The sequence below is a fragment of the Dermacentor silvarum genome, chromosome 3 (assembly GCF_013339745.2).
Source record: "Dermacentor silvarum isolate Dsil-2018 chromosome 3, BIME_Dsil_1.4, whole genome shotgun sequence".
NCBI classification, from domain to species: Eukaryota; Metazoa; Arthropoda; class Arachnida; order Ixodida; family Ixodidae; genus Dermacentor; species Dermacentor silvarum.
Window position 1 is genome coordinate 55375641 of NC_051156.1, and position 19783 is coordinate 55395423.

General features: G+C 45.5%; 1 protein-coding gene across 1 annotated transcript; it reads right to left on the reverse strand.

Annotated features, from left to right (window-relative positions):
- Positions 1 to 2129: 2129 nt before the first annotated feature.
- Positions 2130 to 10360, reverse strand: LOC119444361 (intracellular coagulation inhibitor 1). The gene is made up of 2 exons (XM_037708768.1): positions 9990 to 10360; positions 2130 to 2487 (listed from the first exon to the last, which is right to left on the reverse strand). The coding sequence occupies exons 1-2, from the start codon at positions 10358 to 10360 to the stop codon at positions 2130 to 2132; spliced, it is 729 nt and encodes a 242-aa protein (XP_037564696.1).
- Positions 10361 to 19783: the final 9423 nt, after the last annotated feature.

The window sequence follows — 19783 nt, forward strand, 5'->3', positions numbered from 1 at the left end:
AAATGTTCGAAATTATTAATAGTAAATCTTTGATGTGACGAAGCCATGATTCCTGAAGTAAAATAACATCTGGTATTATTTGTGTACTAAATAAAGAAGGTCAACGTAACCTGAGGATATAGAGCGGCAATTCCATTGGAGAACCTTTACTGATGCTATGACGATCCTAGAATGGATGACTCCACGGCAGAACGCAAACGCATCCTGCTCGTGGTGATCATTGTTCTTTCCTTTTTTAGGCTTAGATTTAGGAGTATCCGTGGGAGAAAGTGGGGAACCCTTGCGTCTATTGCTGATGGTCCCAAGCCTCATGTGTCCAAATGGGTGGCTAGGTCCCGCAGTTGCTGAGACCGGAGAACAAACTGAGGTATCGGACTCAACCTCTGCCTGATTTTCAAAGTTCGATTCATTTGAATGGCGCGCGGGAGTACTACATGGGGTTGGGTCAGCAGCAGCAGAGTGCGATTGGAGGAGGCTATTAAATTTGGCAGTTAGCATCTCAGTTATACCTTCGGCAAAAGTATTAAACAGCCGCTCCATAACTATTGGCATTGCCTTGTCAATGGCTGCGGCTACAGCGGCCGAAACTGTGGCTTCTAGGGATGTTGACTGACGGGAAGCAGCTGCCGCGTAACCAACATCGCGCTCCTTTATTGCTGATATTGCTTCCGCACGGAAACAATGACGTTTCTCCGCGATCTCAAGCACCTGAATCTCATGGCCTCGCGCAGGGCAGTTACTATCTGTAGCGCTACGAGATCCATCGCACAAGCAACACCTAGGTGCATCTTCGTCGCAGGCTGATGTAGAGTGAGAGCCGCCGCAATTACAGCATCTCACTGAAGATCTACATGCATTAGCACTGTGGCCAAATCTCCAGCAGTTTCGGCACTGCAATGGCCTAGGTGACAATGTCTCCACGTGGAACAAATACGGCCAAGCCTTTACTTCAGACGGGCGCGTTAAACCGGCGAACGAGACGATGACGCTCTCAGTTGGGACTCGGTTATCACCCACCGACCTATTGCATCTATAAACAGAAACAACACCAGCCGGAGAGAGCATCTTCAAAAGGGCCTCAGGAGTAATATCGGTAGGAACCCCGCGAACAATGCCTTTCACGCATGCGAGATGAGGAGGGACGAAAGCACGAACCGCGATGCTAGAGAATCTCGTGCAGTTAAGCAAATCATTAAGGCACTGAACATTAGAAGACTTACATAAAATACCTGTCTTGCCAAAACGCCTCACCTCCGAGATGTCAACGAAGTGCTCGGTAATACCGCGCAGCTCCTCCTGGAACCTTTCTGATTCGGTTAGCCGAATGGAACCACCATCCGTGGGAACGAGCGCCACGGGCAAGGTACTGACTCCGTTCCGAAGAAAACACTCCAGGGGCACCGACTCAGTGGGACGGCTAGCCGACCAGGGCGAGCCCTGGCCGGGACCGGAGACCGGCATTCACGGTCCCTGGAAAAGAAAAAAAAAAACCTATAGAAGAAACAACGCCCTACGAGCAGTTAAAATGTGGCCAATCCCCTTTCGGATACGAGACAAGAGGTAGAACGGTGGCCGGAACCACAGAATATAAGAAGTTGGTGGTACGTGAGTGCTAATTTACTTTCTATGGCATTTATACTATTCTACATAGGCTTCCTTAAATTTTCGTCGGCTCCGTAGGTGTTCTCATGTTCGAATAGTGTAAAAGTCGAAGGAAGAGGCAGAGAAAGCTTCCCTTTAATATCTATACTCTTGAGGATTCGAACATGACAACACCTACGGAGCCGACGAAAATTTAAGGAAGCCTATGTAGAATAGTATAAATGTCATAGAAAGTAAATTAGCACTCACGTACCACCAACTTCTTATAGCAATCAGTAGCAACTTCAACAGCGTTAACACATTCATCGCGGTTCAGAGTGAGTCACGCTTAGCGGCCCGTGGCTGAGAGGTACCGCGTCACATCACAGTTGTTGGCAACCTTTTATTGAATATTTACTGCCACAGTTTTACAGCTCCAAAAGCCTCTTGACACGTAAGAGCTAAAGACGACAGCCCAATGAAATCCTAACAGCATAGTGATTTATGTCCCGACAATAGCGCAGAACAGTAGTCTAATCAGCCTTTAATCAGGAAGCCGCCGGGAGGCTGTCAATCTCTCCTATGAAGAGTATGTCGCCGTACTTGTTCCAGATGATGAACACAAAAGGGTGATCAGCTACGAAATCAGCTGGCGGGGTTGCGTCGTCAACTCTCAGGAGACCTGCGCCTGTGCTGCCCGCAGTCACGCCGGTCTCGTCAATTTCGAGGACCGACGTCGCCACTATGTCGTCGACGTACATCATTTTGTCCTTCGTGATTCCCGACAGATCAGGGAAGCGGTGGTAGTTGTCTGGCGCATCTTTACGCCCGAATAGGTTATCCAGCCACGTGCCCAATGCTCCCCAAGACAGTTCTTTCAACGAGTGCTTGGACACTAGTTGCAGTCTGGAAAACAAATCAAATAGAAAAAGTGGACACACTATTGGCATTTTTCGGTGAGTCCCTACTATTGCATTAAAAAATCTTTCTCAGTGTGATGTAACGAGGGTTTCAGAGGGCGCACGATAGAAACGAGCAATATTATGCGCAGGTGGAGAACAACACGACAATCGCCGTCACGAAAGACTGTGGATCAGGGTGCCGAACCGAACCCGAACCGAAAACAGTGCCCGAACGGGAATTCTAGCCACAACTAAACCCGGTTCAGAAGCAATATTCTAAGAACGTGCCTGAACCCGAACAGATCCTGAATCGAAAATATTAACGGTACCGGTTCGGGAATAAACTGTTTCAAAATGCTGCGTGATCATTTTTAAGTTTTCCGGAACTTTTTTAAGATCGCTTGCTGCAAGTAACATAATTCGAGTCATTGAGTTGTATTATTGAGAGTGATGGACATTATTTGCACGAAAAATCCATACACATATTGAACTAAATGAACGGTTCACTAATTCACTTATGAATTATTTTACGGCACATATAATGTTTACGAATTGTAGCTGGTCAGTTTTTTTTTTTTACCAAAGCACTCTTATTTATGCGCTCAACTACGAAAGTAGCTGGAACGCCCATATAGCTCGTCCCATACTTGGGAAATATCTCGAAACTGGTGTTATCCTGGAGATTCATTTCAAGTGGATGCGTCTTGCAACGTCACCAGCTACAATTTGTAAAATTTAATATGTGCCGTAAAGTCATTGATTAAGAAGTTAATTAGTGAACTTGTGATAATTAGTTGAATATGTGTTTATATTTCACGTGCTAGTGATGTCCGCCTCTTCGAATAATATAGCTCACGGACAAGAAACACCTTATGTGCTGCAGGCAATTTTAAAAATTCCGCAAAATTAAAAATTATCACCCCGTATAGGGTGGAAACACGTGCTCAATACACAGGAGTTTCATGGAAATCCATACTTTATAGTCGGCGCTCCCCACAAGAACATTGTTATAAATCACGAGTTGACTTATGTGCAAGACTTGGGACGAACGATATGTACGCCCCACCTCAGCAGAGACGCTTGCATTTATAAATTCCGCGGCCGAAACGTCGTTTCAGCGGCACCACAGAATCGCCGTTTCTGTTGAAGCTCCCACTTCGGCCGTTAGGTCGGCTCACTAGACTAGATAAATCACAAAACGGACACGCCCTAACACGTGGAGTGCAATAAAGGACGGTGTCCTCGCATGGAGAAAATAGGGAACGAAGCACTTCACCAAGAAGGCTTTTTCCAAGAACAACACTGCGGTCGGTAATGGATGCGGTCACCATCTCAGTGCGCGGTAACAACGGCTGTAAAGAGCACGCTAAATGAACTTTTGTTGCGTGCCATGATTCAATGCACGTTTGGAACCTTCCAAAGGCTCTTCGATTTTTGAAAATCTTTCCGCGGGCACAAAATGCATGATTTAGACTTTTTTATCAGCGCTTAGCAAGGACAAGAATCTGCGCCACATGCAGTTGCGTACGAAATATCGTCGCGGTGTTTGTCGCAAACTGTCCTCCTTCATGGTCGAGAAGCAGCAACGTCCTCATCTGCTTTTATTTAAAAGAGCAAAACACTGAGGAATATGTCACTTGCTGGCTGTATATTCGGCGCTGTATTAAGTGCCACAGTTCCCTCACCACCAGTTAAGTAGTGCTTGCTTCAAGCAGACCAAAATTAATTGAGTGCACTGCTATCAAGGCCTGGAAGTTAAGTGCAACCCATACAGACATAGGTGTTCTGACTATTGAAGGCGAAGCATTTCTTGGCAAACATTTGCTACTTTGGCATTTGGCAGTATCTATCTATCTATCTATCTATCTATCTATCTATCTATCTATCTATCTATCTATCTATCTATCTATCTATCTATCTATCTATCTATCTATCTATCTATCTATCTATCTATCTATCTATCTATCTATCTATCTATCTATCTATTATCTATCTATTTATCTATCTATTTATCTATCTATCTATCTATCTATCTATCTATCTATCTATCTATCTATCTATCTATCTAGCCGCCTACGTCTTTGTGCTCTCATGGTTGTTACGTTAACTTGGTATGTACCAAAATTGGCATACTATGACAAGAGTATATGACGAACGTAAATTTTGTCATGACATGCGTGCCATGGAGGGCATGAAACAGCCGCCTACGTCTTGGTGCTCTCATGGTCGTTTCGTTAACTTGGTAGGTACCAAAATCGGCATAGTATGACAGAAGTGTATGACCAACATAAGTGATAGGTCATGACATGCGTGTCATGTAGGTCATGACAATGACTCAGCGAAAAAAGATTAACACTCAAACGCCACTGGAATGGGTTCGGACGCGAGCACTAAGTGAAGGAAGCACTAAAGGATGATGGCGGAAGGCATAGTTATGAGCATAACTCAGCTAAAATGACAATGCAGCAGAACTGATAGTTGGGCGAGTTGGTACAAATTTATAGTGAAATCTTTTAGCGCGCACAATCGACACGGACACGTGAGAAAGCGCTCGTGTGTCCCCCTTCACTGTGTCCGTATCGATTGTGCGCGCTAAAAGATTTCACTATGAAAATGACAATGACTCAGCAAAAAACTTTAACACTAAAAAAAAACAATACTGAAATGGGTCCTGACGTGGGTACTAAGCGAAGGAAACACTAAAGGGTGGTGGTAGAAGCCATAGTCATGAGCATGAGACAGCAAAAATGACATTGACTCAGCAAAGCAATATTAACACTCAAAACCACTGGAATGGGTTAGAACGTAGGTACTAAGTGAAGGAAACACTAAAGGATGGTGGTAGAAGCCATGGCCATGAGCATGACTCATCAAAAATGACAATGACTCAGCGAAAAATGTTTAATACTCAAAAACCACTGAAATGGGCTCTGACGTGGGTGCTAAGTAAGGGAAACATTAAAGGTTGATGATAGAAGTGATAGTCATGAGCATGACTCAGCAAAAATGACAATGACTCACCAAAAAAAAGATTAACACTCAAAAACCACTCAAATGGGTTCGGACGTGGGTACTAAGCGGAGGAAACACTAAATGGTGGTGGTAGAAGCCAGAGTCATGATCATGACTCAGCAAAATGGACAATGACTCAGCGAAAAAAGATTAACACTCAAAAACCAATGGAATGGGTTCGGATGTGGTAGTAAGTGAAGAAAAAGGCTAAAGGTTAATGGTCGCAGTCATAGTCATGAACATGGCTAAGGCTTCCGCTTTAAGGTCTCTTGGGCGTAGCTAAAGGGACTCCTGAGGACTCATGACATGAATGTCATGACATTCGTGTCATGTAGGTCATGAAAGAGCCGCCTTCTCATTGGTGCTCTCATGCTCGTTTCGTTGACTTCGTAGGGTCTCCGCACACTGCTTCGCATAGCATCGATTCCTACAGGGCGTGGGATCTGCCGGTTTTTTAAACTCTGTCTTTGATCCGTACAAATAAGTTCCTCCGTATCTGCCCAATGCACTCGTAAACCGAGCATCGTTGGGAAAGAGGTCGTCACTAATTCTTATCATTGTGCACCGCCTCAGGTGCTTTCCGATAGCTCATTTTCGATAAGGCTATTTTAGACTAGTATTTTGTTTAAAAACCTACGTGTGTGCGAATGTTCCAAACTTTGAATAACACTCGAATATTCTCAACTGGACAATTCACAATTCAAAATGATCAAGTATTCCACTCCCCAGGCGATGGAGTTGCTGAACAAGCACATGGAGGGGGTAACTTATGTGCAACAGTTACTAGCCGTTCAGTAAGCATGTCTCCTCTTGGCAGCCTGTGAGATAAGTTTATTAGACCAATGTCATCATGTTTCGATTCCATCAAAGTGATGTGCGGCGCTGTAATACTGTCCTTTGCTCGTTCAATGCGCACTATATAGTCTACTATATGCATTTGGGAAGTGTTGCTCTTTTTTTAAAATTAATTTAATTTTTATCGTGCACTCGATGTGATCCTGCTGTATCACGGTCTACATGTTCTGAAGAATGTAATGAATTCTTTCGTTGCCGAACAGGCCCCGCGAAGCTTTTCATCTCATTTTTTTTTCCGGAAATACTCGGTATTCTATACGATACAGGACGGTCGTCTTTATCGCATTCGTGATTCGGCTTGAAAAATTTTAATATTCGAACATCCCTACAAATTTATGTTGTTTTGCCGTTACTAATACCAGTCATAATAAACAGAAACGCGGTAGAGAGACATGATACGTCGAGGCACCGCACCGAGTGCCGCATTCTCTGGCGAAACTGCCTAAGATAACCGTCTTTATGTGTAGGGCTGATGTAGCCGTACATCGTTAAACTTCATTGATATCTATGTAAGCAACATTTATTTCTGTCTCTCATGTGCCAGAAAGGTCATTTCTTCGACCTCCTGACGTAACCTGCGCATGCGCCACGCGGGCAATTCGATAACGCTGTGCAGCATTTTGTCACAGGCAAAGAAAACGTTTAGTGGGCTGAACCGGTTCCCGAACCGTTATAAATTTGTAACTATACGCGCAAGAATTGAGCTAAAACGAAATCGGAGCGGCGCTGAACCCAAACCGAACCCGAATTTCTTTCGGTTCGATACACTGGTTCCAAGAAGTCGCCCTTATAAATTTAAAGCGTGCATCGGTTATGAAAAAAAAAAGGCAGTAGATTTCAGCGATGCTTTCTTCTCTGAACTCATTTAATGCGACAGCAATATTATCCCACAGAAAAGACCACCATCTTAGTTCGGCTTGCCTGCTTTTTTCACAAATAAGTGCGCTCAACGACTATGGGAAAATGCGCAGGAATCCAGTGGTTACAGGGTTCTGGTAGAATAATGTAATCATTTAGTCATAAGAAAATAAGTATTTATTAGAATATTTATGTGACAAATATAACTGACGTGATATTAGACAAAGCAAAGTGTTAAGATACGGAAGTTATGAACTTTTTTTTTGCGTATGGAAATTTTTCGGTAATGCTGTTGTGGAATTCAAGTATATGCACGGATCTTAGCACTCTGACATCCCGTGTCTAATTTGGATATTTTTATTTAAAGGAAATGCAGAGATTAGATTATGGGGTTTTACGTGTCAAAACCACGGTCTGATTATGAGGCACGCCGTAGTGGGGGACTCCGGAAATTTGGACCACCTGGGGTTCTTTAACGTGCACCTAAATCTAAGTACACGGGTGTTTCCGCATTTCGCCCCCATCGAAATGCGGCCGCCGTGGCCGGGATTCGATCCCGCGACCTCGTGCTCAGCAGCCCAACACCATAGCCACTGAGCAACCACGGCGGGTTAAAGGAAATGCATAGCTTTCTTATGTTTGCTGCTCTTTGGCGAAATACTTTTTGTTGAAGGTGATCCATCATATTACTGTTTTACTGTATTTGATTGAGCCAATCTTGGCTCTCTTGTGTGTTATTAGGGCGAAGTTACCTCATGGTTAGTGTAAAAAGTTTGAAAAGCTGTGTAAAACAGTCGAATCTTCTGGTTTCGTTGTTCAGTAGGGTAGGACAACGTCCAAGTACCCAAATTCCTCATGTTGCGGTGGCGTGGCATTTGACATAACCTTTAATTATAATTTCTTGCACCATCTTAGAAATTTTTTGTGTAAATTAATTCAATTTTTAAGCAGCAATTAACGAGGCATTTGACGTAATAAACCGTTCTGTTTTTCAGGCCCGATCAGGCTTTTTGAAGACCACTGCTTGGTCTTAATTAAATTGTTTGCTAACTGAGGATTTTTAATTATCTAAGTGCCTTTACGTAGCTATGTTCTTTAAGTATTACACACAAGGCCATTTTTACATTCTCCCCCATCGGAATGTGGGCGCCTTGGCCGGGATCGTACCGGTGACCTCGAGCTCAGAAGCCCAATGCCATAGATACTAAGCTACCAGGGCTGGTTCAAAATCTAATCGTTCTTATCATCAACGGAGCTGTTTAAGCCCACCGTCAGTACGTAACGTGTTAACAAACAACATCGTTTAACAATGAGTCACCTGGGTTGCCTAGCAACCCACTCGCGGAGCGGCGTGTGCTTCGCCTCCTCTCCGTGCCGTGCACATGTGGCCATGTCATGGGATGTTAAGGAGAGGGACGGAGAGCATGCGTGCGGCGCGCGCTACTCTCGGGAGAGAGAAAGAGAAAATGAGAGCGAGAGAGAGAAAGTGTAGCAGCACCAACGAGGCAACCCGCAGAGCTGCTGGCGACGCCCTCCGCGTTTCCCCGCAGTTGCGCCGAACGCACGCGGTGTCCGTGACTCGGCGGCTCGGCAGGTTTTCACCAGCCACCCCTCGGTAAGTGTGGAGGCGCAGCTTGGCCGTGGCGTCACCGGAGAGATAAAGCTCAGAGCCGCCGCGACGGCGGCAGAACTTTTGTTGGCTCTGGGATGAGTACTAGTAGCCTTGACATGAGACGACCAAAGAAGATCCGGACACCCGAAGAAAAAGCCGCTCATCTTGAGGAGGAAGAAGAAACTTTATTTAAGGCCTGCACTAAGGCCCAGTAGAGAAAAGCGCTTGCTCCGCTAAGGCCCGCTGATGATCCGCCGAGTCCGAGTGAAGCCAAGCAGTCCAGGAAGGAGGGGGAGGGTAAGGGAAATAAGGAGAGGTAATGGAAGTGTTACATGAGTACAGGAGGTGTTCTGTATATGCTCTTATCTCCGGACAGTTGGGGCAGTGAACTGTGTACTCCATCCGAACTTGCAGCGCATGAGTGGGGTGCGGAGAGTGTTAGTCTGAACTTTGCGATGGACATGTGATTGTTCCGTGTTTGGCCAGGGAATCGAGGGCGCCCGGAGGTTATTTTCGCGGGCATGTTGATGAACCAGCTCATTTCCCTCGATCCCAGCATGACCAGGTACCCAACGCAGGGCGATTGTATTGTTCGGGCTGCGGTTACAGGATTCTATTAGAATGTCATGTAGGTGGGTTTCCAGTAGTCGGCGTTGTATGTTGCGAATGGCTTTGCTGTAGTCGGTATAAATGCTGATGTTATTGGACTGGTGCTTAGTAACTAGAGAGGCTTCTTGTATGGCATATATTATCGTGCAAGTTTCTAGAGTGACTGTGTTGGGAGGGTTGGAAAACGGCCCAGCTGTTTGGGTGATCGGTGTTTTCTGTCCGGGTATATATATTGCATACGCGTAGGACTCCATGTTAGAGCTTGTTGCATTCGTGAATATCGTGATGCAATTTCTGTCTCTGTGGTGATGTTTTGCCTGAGCTTGACCCGACCGTCATGTAGGTGTGAACACGTCGGACGGCCAAGCTAGAATCTGCGCGTCGGCGGCGAGCCGATTCGAAATACCGTGCCTAGCAGCACTTAGCATTTCCTATCAAAACTTAGCCAACATTAGTAAAACCTGCAAGAAAAGCTAGGTCTATCACCATCTCCACTATTTACTCCACCCTTGCTCCACTAGTGCAAGCTGCCCACGTTTTTTCTAGTAAGCTGGGCTCACCTGGGGATGCAGACCTTGACGATTTCCTCGGGTGCGTCGTTTACGAAACGCCAAAGGAAGGAGGTTGACAGATGGCGGCGCGTTCTTGAAGTTCCGTTTCTGGATATCGGCAAACTGATGGTCATCGTGTAGGCTCCCACATTAAGCGGTAGATCCAACAGCTGACTGTCGTAAAACCCGTTATTTTTGTCGTAGCGCGCTTTCACGCTTCCACAGATGGCTTTCACTGGCACAGGCTGGGTGCCATTGTTGTAAAATTGCATCAGTTTGCTTTCTGAAGAGTCGAACTGAGTCTTCCACCCAGCCTTGAAGGCCACTGCGCCGATGAACAGCAGCGTGGTCGACGTTGGTAGCGGCTTATCGAACATCATCTTGATACGACTTTGCATACGACGGTCTACCCATTCGTTTATGGTGTTCACGGCCATCGATCCATCGTTCTTGAAGTTGACGCGCAATATTTCGGCGCCGAAAAACTCCTTCACTATTAGTGCGTACTCTGGAAGAATATTAACGCCTTGGTCAATGACCAACGCATTAGCAATGGATATGCTATAGTTAGATGACACTTGGAGCTTCAGTGCATGATCACGGACATTCGCGACGACAGCATTCTGTTCAATACCGGCATCCTTGTAACCAAGAAAAAAATATAGAGCTCTTCTGGTGCGATTCCTTGCTCCCACGTATATCATGTCCATCGCAGCCGTCAGGCTGTAGGGACAGAAAAATCCCATCGGTACATGAGCTCTGTTCATCAAGTCAACAAGGGTAAAGGCGAATTCATCGTTGGCGCTTGAAATTCCAGTCGGCATGGGCTGCGAAGAGGCAGCCGCCACACACAGAATCAGCACCACCGTATTCAGCTCCATGTATCTGGAAATAATAAAAAGAAGTGGGGAGACAATTTCATCAGACAAGCCATGCATCCGTACCAACTCGCCCAATTGTCAATGCTACCCGATTTTACCCCCCCCCCCCCCCCCCGAAATTGCATAAAAATATGAAACCCGAAAACGAATATGCCTAATTATACGACATACATATCTTGTGTGATGCGGTGAAGACATTATCGATAATGGAGCTCCTGAAAAGGTTTAGTGCAATATTGCGGTAATTATGCACACATTTCAGCAAGGATGTCGCCCAGGCCAACAGTCCTGTCCCGCCACAGGGGCCAGTGCCAGTTTCGTAGCATGGATAACGTTGACTGTCGGGACTTGGTGGCCGTCTTTGCACGCCAAAGTGTGCCCTACCAACGTGGACTACGTTGACGCTTGAAGTTATCTTTTCGATGTGTACAACGAGGGTGCTGTTCAATCTCTGCCGTTGGAAGGCTCGCATGAAGAAGTACAAGGGGTTAAGAGGTACTATGTGAGCTTGTAGGGCGCAAAAATACACCGAAAACAACGTATTCGCACAAGTGCGCAAACAGTTTTGTGTGGCGTTCAGCCAGGATATCTTGGCTGCGTGCCGCAAGACTAATGGCGGCATGCCAATGGTAGAAAGGGGCGGCCAAATATTTCAGGGTATTGGACCTACATTCCTGGATATTGCAGCTCCACACACGCCATCATCAAATAGCTTCGAACGAGAAAAACTCGCCTACATTCGATGCCTCCCGAAATGCATGCGAACGTCGATGAAAACTGCAGATCTACAGTGCTGCACAGAGTGATAAAGAAAGAGAAAAAAAAGTATCAATACACGGAAATGGGCTTGCCTTGCAAAAGGTGTTAGATGCAGATTGTGTTGTTTCAAATGGTTGCTGTTTGCCTCCACGTGGACTGTCCGGTTCGAACCTCTTCTTTGTTGTCCTCCATAAATTGCGCACAATTGTAATACCGATATGAAATCGAGATACACCACTGCACAATCTCGCACATAAGCTCAAAATGTGAACTGTAACTTTTCCTCCAGGGGTAAGCAGAGTTCGGCGGATAGAGGATCATAATATTGGTATTTAATAGATCCATGAATTACGCCATGACATAAACATCGCGTAATTCACCTAGATAATTCATTCTGATAATCAAACTGCTAGGGAATAAGTCGAAAGTTTAGCGTTTACCGTACTTCTTTCTTAAGCACAGTGTACAACTGAGAAAATTGGTTCACCACGCATCAACATTGCGATCTCCGATCTGCCGGCCTGCGAACTTACACCTACGGCTCGTAGTTCTAATAGGACAGCGTCCGTAACCGGCGGAGGTGATTGTTATATTTCTAACTGCTTTCCTTTCACGCATCCTGTAGTTTCAGCATTTGATAGGTGGGGGTTACAGAATTATAGAGTGCGTCAAGCAAGGCGAGGTAATACAAATTCAAACCTCTACGAATCGACGATAACACGAATACTGATTAGCAGATTGGTTATGAATAAATAGAAAGATTCACTTCCGCTGTGGAGGGATCTGTAAAGCCCCTATATATAAAAAGTAGCGCAATTCTTAGATCATGCCGCCACCGCGCCCCCACCTGTCTCCCCAGCCTCCTCCGCTCCCCCATTGGCCAATCCGTGTCACGTGGAAGCACGCGTTGCGCTTTTGTATATTTTTTTTTCTTTCCAGCGCGCTCCGACCGCCATTCCCGGGGTGTGCGACGAAAGTGCTGTACGCGCAAACGGATCAAACGTGTTAAGGACAACAAATTCGTTGTGATGGCTGCTGCTGCGCCTTAAGTTGCCGCAACCGACAAGACGAGGGCAAAAGGTTTTTTTTTTTTTGTTTTTTACCATCCGGCGAGCGCAAACGCTTGCTGCATACTTGGTATTTGCGCCGTCTCACATCGTCGCGTTGATACTTCCAAAACGACATGATGAAGGCCAGTTACTGACTGACGACACAAAATCGCGCCTCGAAAACTTCTCCGTAGGGCGCGATCGAAGTTTTCCGCGGATTTCCTCTGGTAGCGCGTTTGCTGTCGTCTGCCACGGCAGGCCCGGCGTAGGCGGCGCCACTATCGACATCGCGCCTCGATCGCGCTGACCGCGCTGAGCGCGACAGTGGAACGGAGAAGGAGGGAAGTGGTTGGCGCTACTTTTTATATATAGGGGTTTTAGGGATCTGATGTGGAGGGAGCCCCCTGCGAAGTCATCCGTAATTTTTTACAGCGGGGCTGGTTAAAGTCGAGCTTGGGCCGTGCGCAGCGATGTTCGAAGCATAGCCAAATAGGGAGACGGGCACGTGTATCGCGAGAGGGAAAGCTCTCGAGATGGCAGAGAGTGTGGCGAGGGGGGAGGAGAGATGTGAGTGGAGAGGAGGAGTGGTGGAACAAGTGCACGGTGTAAGATTCTTCCACCGTGAACAAGTGGCTGGGTGGAGTTGAGCGGGAGCGGAGCCACGCCGAGCGCACGTGGTATGAAGGGATGATGATGATGATGATGATAATGATTTAATGGTCTCCCATTTGAAACGGGGCGGTGACAAATAGTCACCTAGCCTGCTTGATTTAATCAGGTATGCTAGACATATTTTTATCTATCACTTTTGTAAACATTTCATTACTCTTTTTTTTCTCGGTATCTACCTTGTACCTCTACCAATGACTATGAGAGCAAATCAGGTCATATCAACCTCTTCCCTGCTTTTTTCCCACCAATACGTTAGTAATGACGTCAGCGCTCCCTAGTAACAGGCGCGCTCGCACATCGGCGGTCCTCTTTCTCCCCCTGGACTTTCGCGACGTAGCGCAATGGCGAAGCCGACCGCTAGTACTCCCGAAGAAGAAGCCGCTCAATTGGAACGCCGTAGAGAAGAGGCTCGTGAGCGTGCTAGGAAATGGAGAGCCGATCCCCATCAACGGGCAAAGGAAGTTGAAGCAAATCGTCGCCGAGCTTTGCACAACTTTGCTGAGGCTTCTCATCAGCTCCGCTGATCATTGGTGTTTGCGAAAGTTAAGCGAGCCAAATTTTTTTCTTCTTTGAGGAATGGCGTTCTTCAACGCGAATGGATGAAAGGAAATTGCTTCAACACTCAATAAAATTATGGAGGATTTGGTGAATGTTCACTCTCACCTCTCACGCGTGTTGATGCAGCGAAAACACACACATACAAAAAAAAAAAAAAAAACGGCAGCTACGAGGAAGTGGTAAATGAGGCGCTCTTGGTCTGGTCTAGCGTCGGTCGCAGGTACCCGTCAAATTACATTCTCATTTGTAGGCGCATCAATTTGTCGAAACACGTTTGTGTGACCTTTACTCGCTACCTCGCGAATTTTAGTTACAGTGGAAGTTATTTAGTCGTTAATTTGCAACAGCAAGCTTATGGATTCCCTCCTAAACAGTGATACATTGCCCTTATGTCCCTCAGTCGTTCTAGTCTTTCGCCACGTCTTGTTTCGGAATGTTAAATTTTTTGAGCACATTACCCCTTTAACTGCCAAACCCGAACTGTACTTGTCTTATAGCCGCTTCGAAAGACAGCTTGTTGACAACAATGATGATGAATCCTCACTTAATGGCCTAAAGACACTGTGGGGGATAGGCCAAGAACGGGGTGGCAATCAATATCGCTTAGGAGGAGCCTTACAAGTCCAGGTTAAAGCTTCAGCTTTCAACAAGCCGCGCTTGTCAGCGCAAATCGCGTCGCATAGTGGAGTTTCGGCAGTTAAACCCATTTTTTATGCTTTCGATTCATTTCGTTTTCTCTCTTCACATCAGGTCATATGTCTATGATTGATATTTTGGATCACTATAAGGGACAAACCCCGGTACATTTAAATCAGGTTGTAATGCGCAATAGTTCGCTGGAATAAAAAATGCATTGACAAAATTTGTAACGTTTTTTTTCTCTTTTTTTACGGAAGAATTGGGAGCAATAAGACCAGCGTTCTGGAAGGAGCCGATAAGAAATTATGTTTCATGGCGCAATCACGGGCTGTTATTATATGCGTAGAAGGAAAAAAAAACGAGAAAAAAAGCGATCAATCAAAAAGGTTTCCGTTGAGCTTTGACAATGATTTACAGGTTGTTGAACTTCACATATAGGCGGGCACCTCAAGCCACCTGTCTATTCACCTCCGGCATTAAGCTTTTTCTCTTTCAGTGGACTGATCTCGTAGGTGCCAATTGTTCGACTTACCTCGGTCGCCTTCTCTCCGTCAACGATCAATTTCCCCATGGATTCGCCGCCCCAGCTGTGCATGAGAGGCACAGTGACAGTCGCACTCCCAGAGGAAAAAAAGAAGGACTGCGTCGTTGCCGAAAATCTTAACGCCTGATTTTTACTCTCCCAATCTAACTTAACTGCCTGCAGACGGCGTCAACGTACACCACTGGTTTACACTTGAGTAGCCGTCTGGGCTCATAATGAAAAAATGCAGCAGATTTTACTCATATATTGCGGCACTAGCATTCTGCCACTGTGGAGGCCACCATTTGTTTGTTGCCTCCAAGAGTAGCTCATATACCATTATGGGGGATTTGCCAAGAATCGGGTTAGTTAAGAAACTGATTATACGATTCTAAAAGGAAGTACTATTGAGACATTTTGAATCGCTTAAACGAATGAAGTCAGATGAGAATTTAGTAATTTAGCAAGGAAATGGTCCTGATTCGATTATATACCTCACAACAGCTGCACCAACATCCCTATGATAATGGCCTAGAGAAGAGGATCCCAAAGATAGAATATCAGGAATCGTTATATTCAATACAGTACCATGAAATTGTCCTTCTAAAGTATGTCTTCTTGATGATGAAAAACGGCGACATGACAGGAAGAGGTTTCCTGTTGCCTCATCCCCACCACAGTATGAGCACTAGGAAGAGGGCGCCAGACCAGATCGATGCAAATAATTTGGCATCGGAATTTGGTAAACAGGCCTTCTACTTTTCTATTACCGCAGAAGTTCCTGTTCGAAGTAAAAATTTGGTGTCGGTGATAAGTTGAATTTGTTAATCATAGGTTCCAGGAGTCTTGCATGACTACAGGTCTCCTGAACCTAGCAGCAGTTATGAAAGCTCATACAGGAAGGTTCGGGAGAATGGACCACTAAGGGCTGCTCTCGCCCCAAGCTGGCTGCTAATTCATTCGTAACTAATCCTTCGTGACCAGGCACCCATGCTAATCTAATTAGTGCTAAGCGAGAGGGTATTATACAATGTGCAAAAGACAAAAGCAGAAGAGAAAATTCAAATTCCAGGTTTTTCTTCTGTTTGCGATGCGTCTGTCGCTATGACGGCTTTTATTTTTAGCTCCAATAAGTAATTTTGTAATAACCCATTTAATATACTGTAAGAAAGGCGCTTCGCGTTGTTTGTATATATATCGTGAAACATAATCTGGAGATTCTCTCTCTCACCGTCAATAGAGGGGTCTCACTGATCATACATCTAAGGAACCAAGTACCTGTACGAAGACGACTTAAGGAGTGTGGGTTCTTTCTTTGCTTGCTTTTTCCTCAGATAACTGCACACACCCACTACGGGGAGCTGGAAATGACGCCAGCGATTATAGGGCGGTTAATTGTGGGGAAGGGTGCCGTCGAAAAAAAGAACTGTTTGCATGTGAAAATATGAAAAATGAAAATGTCATTATTAAAAGACAACAACAAATTTTTGGGCATCACAGAAAGGTAATTGTGAATTAGATAAATAAGTTATGACTTTATGTCCCCTAAGGTGTACGCAGCTTTCCCTCTTGCAAATGCTAGCGCATGTTTTGGATATTAAAATTCGTAGATGGACAGACTTTAGCACTCTGACACTCCTCATGTCTAAGTAGGATAGGGTCTTGTTGCGCATGCGTTTCTTTTAGGGAGAGAGAGAAAGCACTTTATTTGCACCCGTCAGAGAGTATGGGTGATGTAGATTGAAGCAGTCCGGGCCGTCTAACATTTTCCGTTCTTTATATCAAACAAAAGTGCGAGCGGAGGTATTTCAACGGCAAAATGGTTGGCTGAAACGCCCGATTCGAAGAGAAGAAAATTTGTCAGGCGCCGATTCGAGCCCGTGGTCGTGACACGCGCAGAAGAAGACGAGAATCTCGTGCGATTCGGAAGCGGGAATCGTTGCAGTGAATCATCGCGCCTCGGGACTTTGCCAGCTTGCTGTCCCCTTTTTTTCTCCGCCCCCGTTCTGCAGAGCGAAGAGGTTGCGCCCACTCCGTAGAACGACAAGGCTCGCGGTTTCGCTGTCGCTAACCCCAGCCTCGAGTGCCCGGATCAGACACTTTCCCCGTGTGCTGGGACCTCGTCACGTCGGGTCACATCTTCCATTGAAACCTACGCTTCTTAGTATCGTGAGTACATCTCAACTATCTCTTTCGTTTCTTGTTAAATGCGAAGCATTTCTTGGCGAACATTTGCTACTTTGACAGCATCTATCTATCTATCTATCTATCTATCTATCTATCTATCTATCTATCTATCTATCTATCTATCTATCTATCTATCTATCTATCTATCTATCTATCTATCTATCTATCTATCTATCTATCTATCTATCTATCTATCTATCTATCTAGCCGCCTACGTCTTTGCGCTCTCATGGTCGTTTTGTTAACTTGGTATGTACCAAAATTGGTATACTATGACAAGAGTATATGACGAACGTAAATGTTATGTGATAACATGCGTATCATGTATGTCATGAAAGAGCCCTTGGTACTCTCATGCATGGTCGTTTCGTTAACTCGGTAGGTACGAAAATTGGCATAGTATGACAGGAGTGTATGACGAACATAAGTGATAGGTCATGTCATGATATGCTTGTCATGTAGGTCATGACAATGACCCAGCGAAAACGATTAACACCCAAAAACCACTGAAATGGATTCGGACGTGAGTATTAAGTGAAGGAAACACAAAACGATGGTGGTAAAAGTCATATTCATGACCATGACTCAGCAAAAATTACAATGACTCAGCGAAAAAACATTAACACTCAAAAACCACTGAAATGGGTTCGGACGTGGGTACTAAGTGAAGGAAACACTAAAGGTTGATTATAGAAGAGATAGTCATGATCATGACTCAGCAAAAATGAAAATGGCTCAGCGAAAAAAACATTAACGCTCAAAAACCACTGAAATGGGCTCGGACGTGGGTACTAAGCGAAGGGAACACTAAAGTATGATGGTAGAAGTCATTGTCATGAGCATGACTCAGCAAACATGAGAATGACTCAGTGAAAAAAGATTAATACTCGTAAACAACTGAAATGGGTTCGGACGTGGGCACTAAGTGAAGGAAAAGGCTAAAGGTTGATGGTCAAATTCATAGTCATGAGCATGACTAAGGCTTTCGCCTTAAGGTCACTTTGGTGTAGCTAAAGGGACTCCTGAGGACTCATGACACGGATGCCGTGATATGCGTGTCATGTAGGTCATAAGAGCTGCCTACGTCTTGGTGCTGTCGTAGTCGTTTCGTTATCTTGGTAGGCTCCTCGCACACTGCTTCGCATAACATCCATTCCCGCAGGGCGTGGGATCCGCTGGCTTTCTTCTTTTCTTTCTTTTTTACTGCTGTTGTCCGCTTTTTCTCTACCTTTAATCCATATTTTATTGAACTTTCCCGGGCCTCCTACGGCGCGCATGGGCGTAGTGCACTGAGCGAGCTTAAGAATATTCTAGAGGAGAGAACTTCTTTTCTTCGCTGTAGTGAGCCTTTTTTTTCTCGCAACATGGCGATGGTGCTCGACTAGACTTCTTCCATTTCATAGGACTTTACGCTGCGCCTGAAGTCGTTGAGAAGCCGCTCAAAAATTATAGAAGGGGCAGAAGTAGGTGGAGCACGTGATCAAGGAGCTCAAATGAACGTGAGATAACGCGAAGAACAGGGGGTGCTAGGGTACGAAAAGAATCAGGGCAGCAAGTGCGTGTGCATAGCGCATTGACTGATGCGAGGCGAGAACCAAACTGGTTGTCATAATGCGGAGTGTTTTCGCAACCAGATGTTCTACGATAACGATTAGCACGACGTTCGGAGCGCCCGATTTGCTGCAGTTACGGGAGGAGCTGGAATATTATTTGCCATGGTCCGCCACGGCCCGTCTACGCGCAGTATTTTTTTTCTGCGCACACATCTCAGCTTGCACCTCCAAATTATCATCATGTTCGATACGGTGACACCGTGGACGCCAGTCCTGTCGTGGTGTGTTCAAGTCGACCGGGGGCTGGCGCGCATGTTGTGCTGCGACGAGACGAAGGGGGTGCGACTGGTGAGGGGAGTGGCGAAAGCGTCATATATTGAGCAGCGTGGGTGTGACGTAATTGTGCAATGTCGAGAGGCGTAAGATAGTCCACAAGCTGCGAAATCATTGCCGGCCAGATGTAGAATCTGTGAGATTCATCGTTCGTTTCACTGGGCTCGATCTTCGTGCTTGTCTGTTCTCGTGTGGTGCATTGTTTCCCAATTCTGCGTATTTAGCAATCAGTCATTAAAATGAACCAAATAGCCCCTCAAGACATTCTAATGAAGTTTCATTGTTACTGCGCTACGCAAAGGACACACTAATGTGGCACAAGATGAAGACTGACTGGTAACGAAAACACGAAAAAGCGCTTATTCGTGTCAGTTTCTGTCTTCATTCCCAGTCAGTGTCCATCTCGTCCCTTCAGTTTGTTGCGCACATAGCTGATGTGTGAAACCCAAGGCGTGTGCTTCTTGAATCTCAAAAGCACTCAGGCACGCGCAAATCAGTTCGTAAGTTCTTTTTACTTCTCACTATTCGCTGGTATTCAAAATTTTAGCCAAATATCAAGCATAAAACTGTTTTCACTTCGTTTTTGTCTAGATTCTCCAGTTGTCACATACTATAGGGAAACTGGTCGCGTATACTACTGATCATGTTG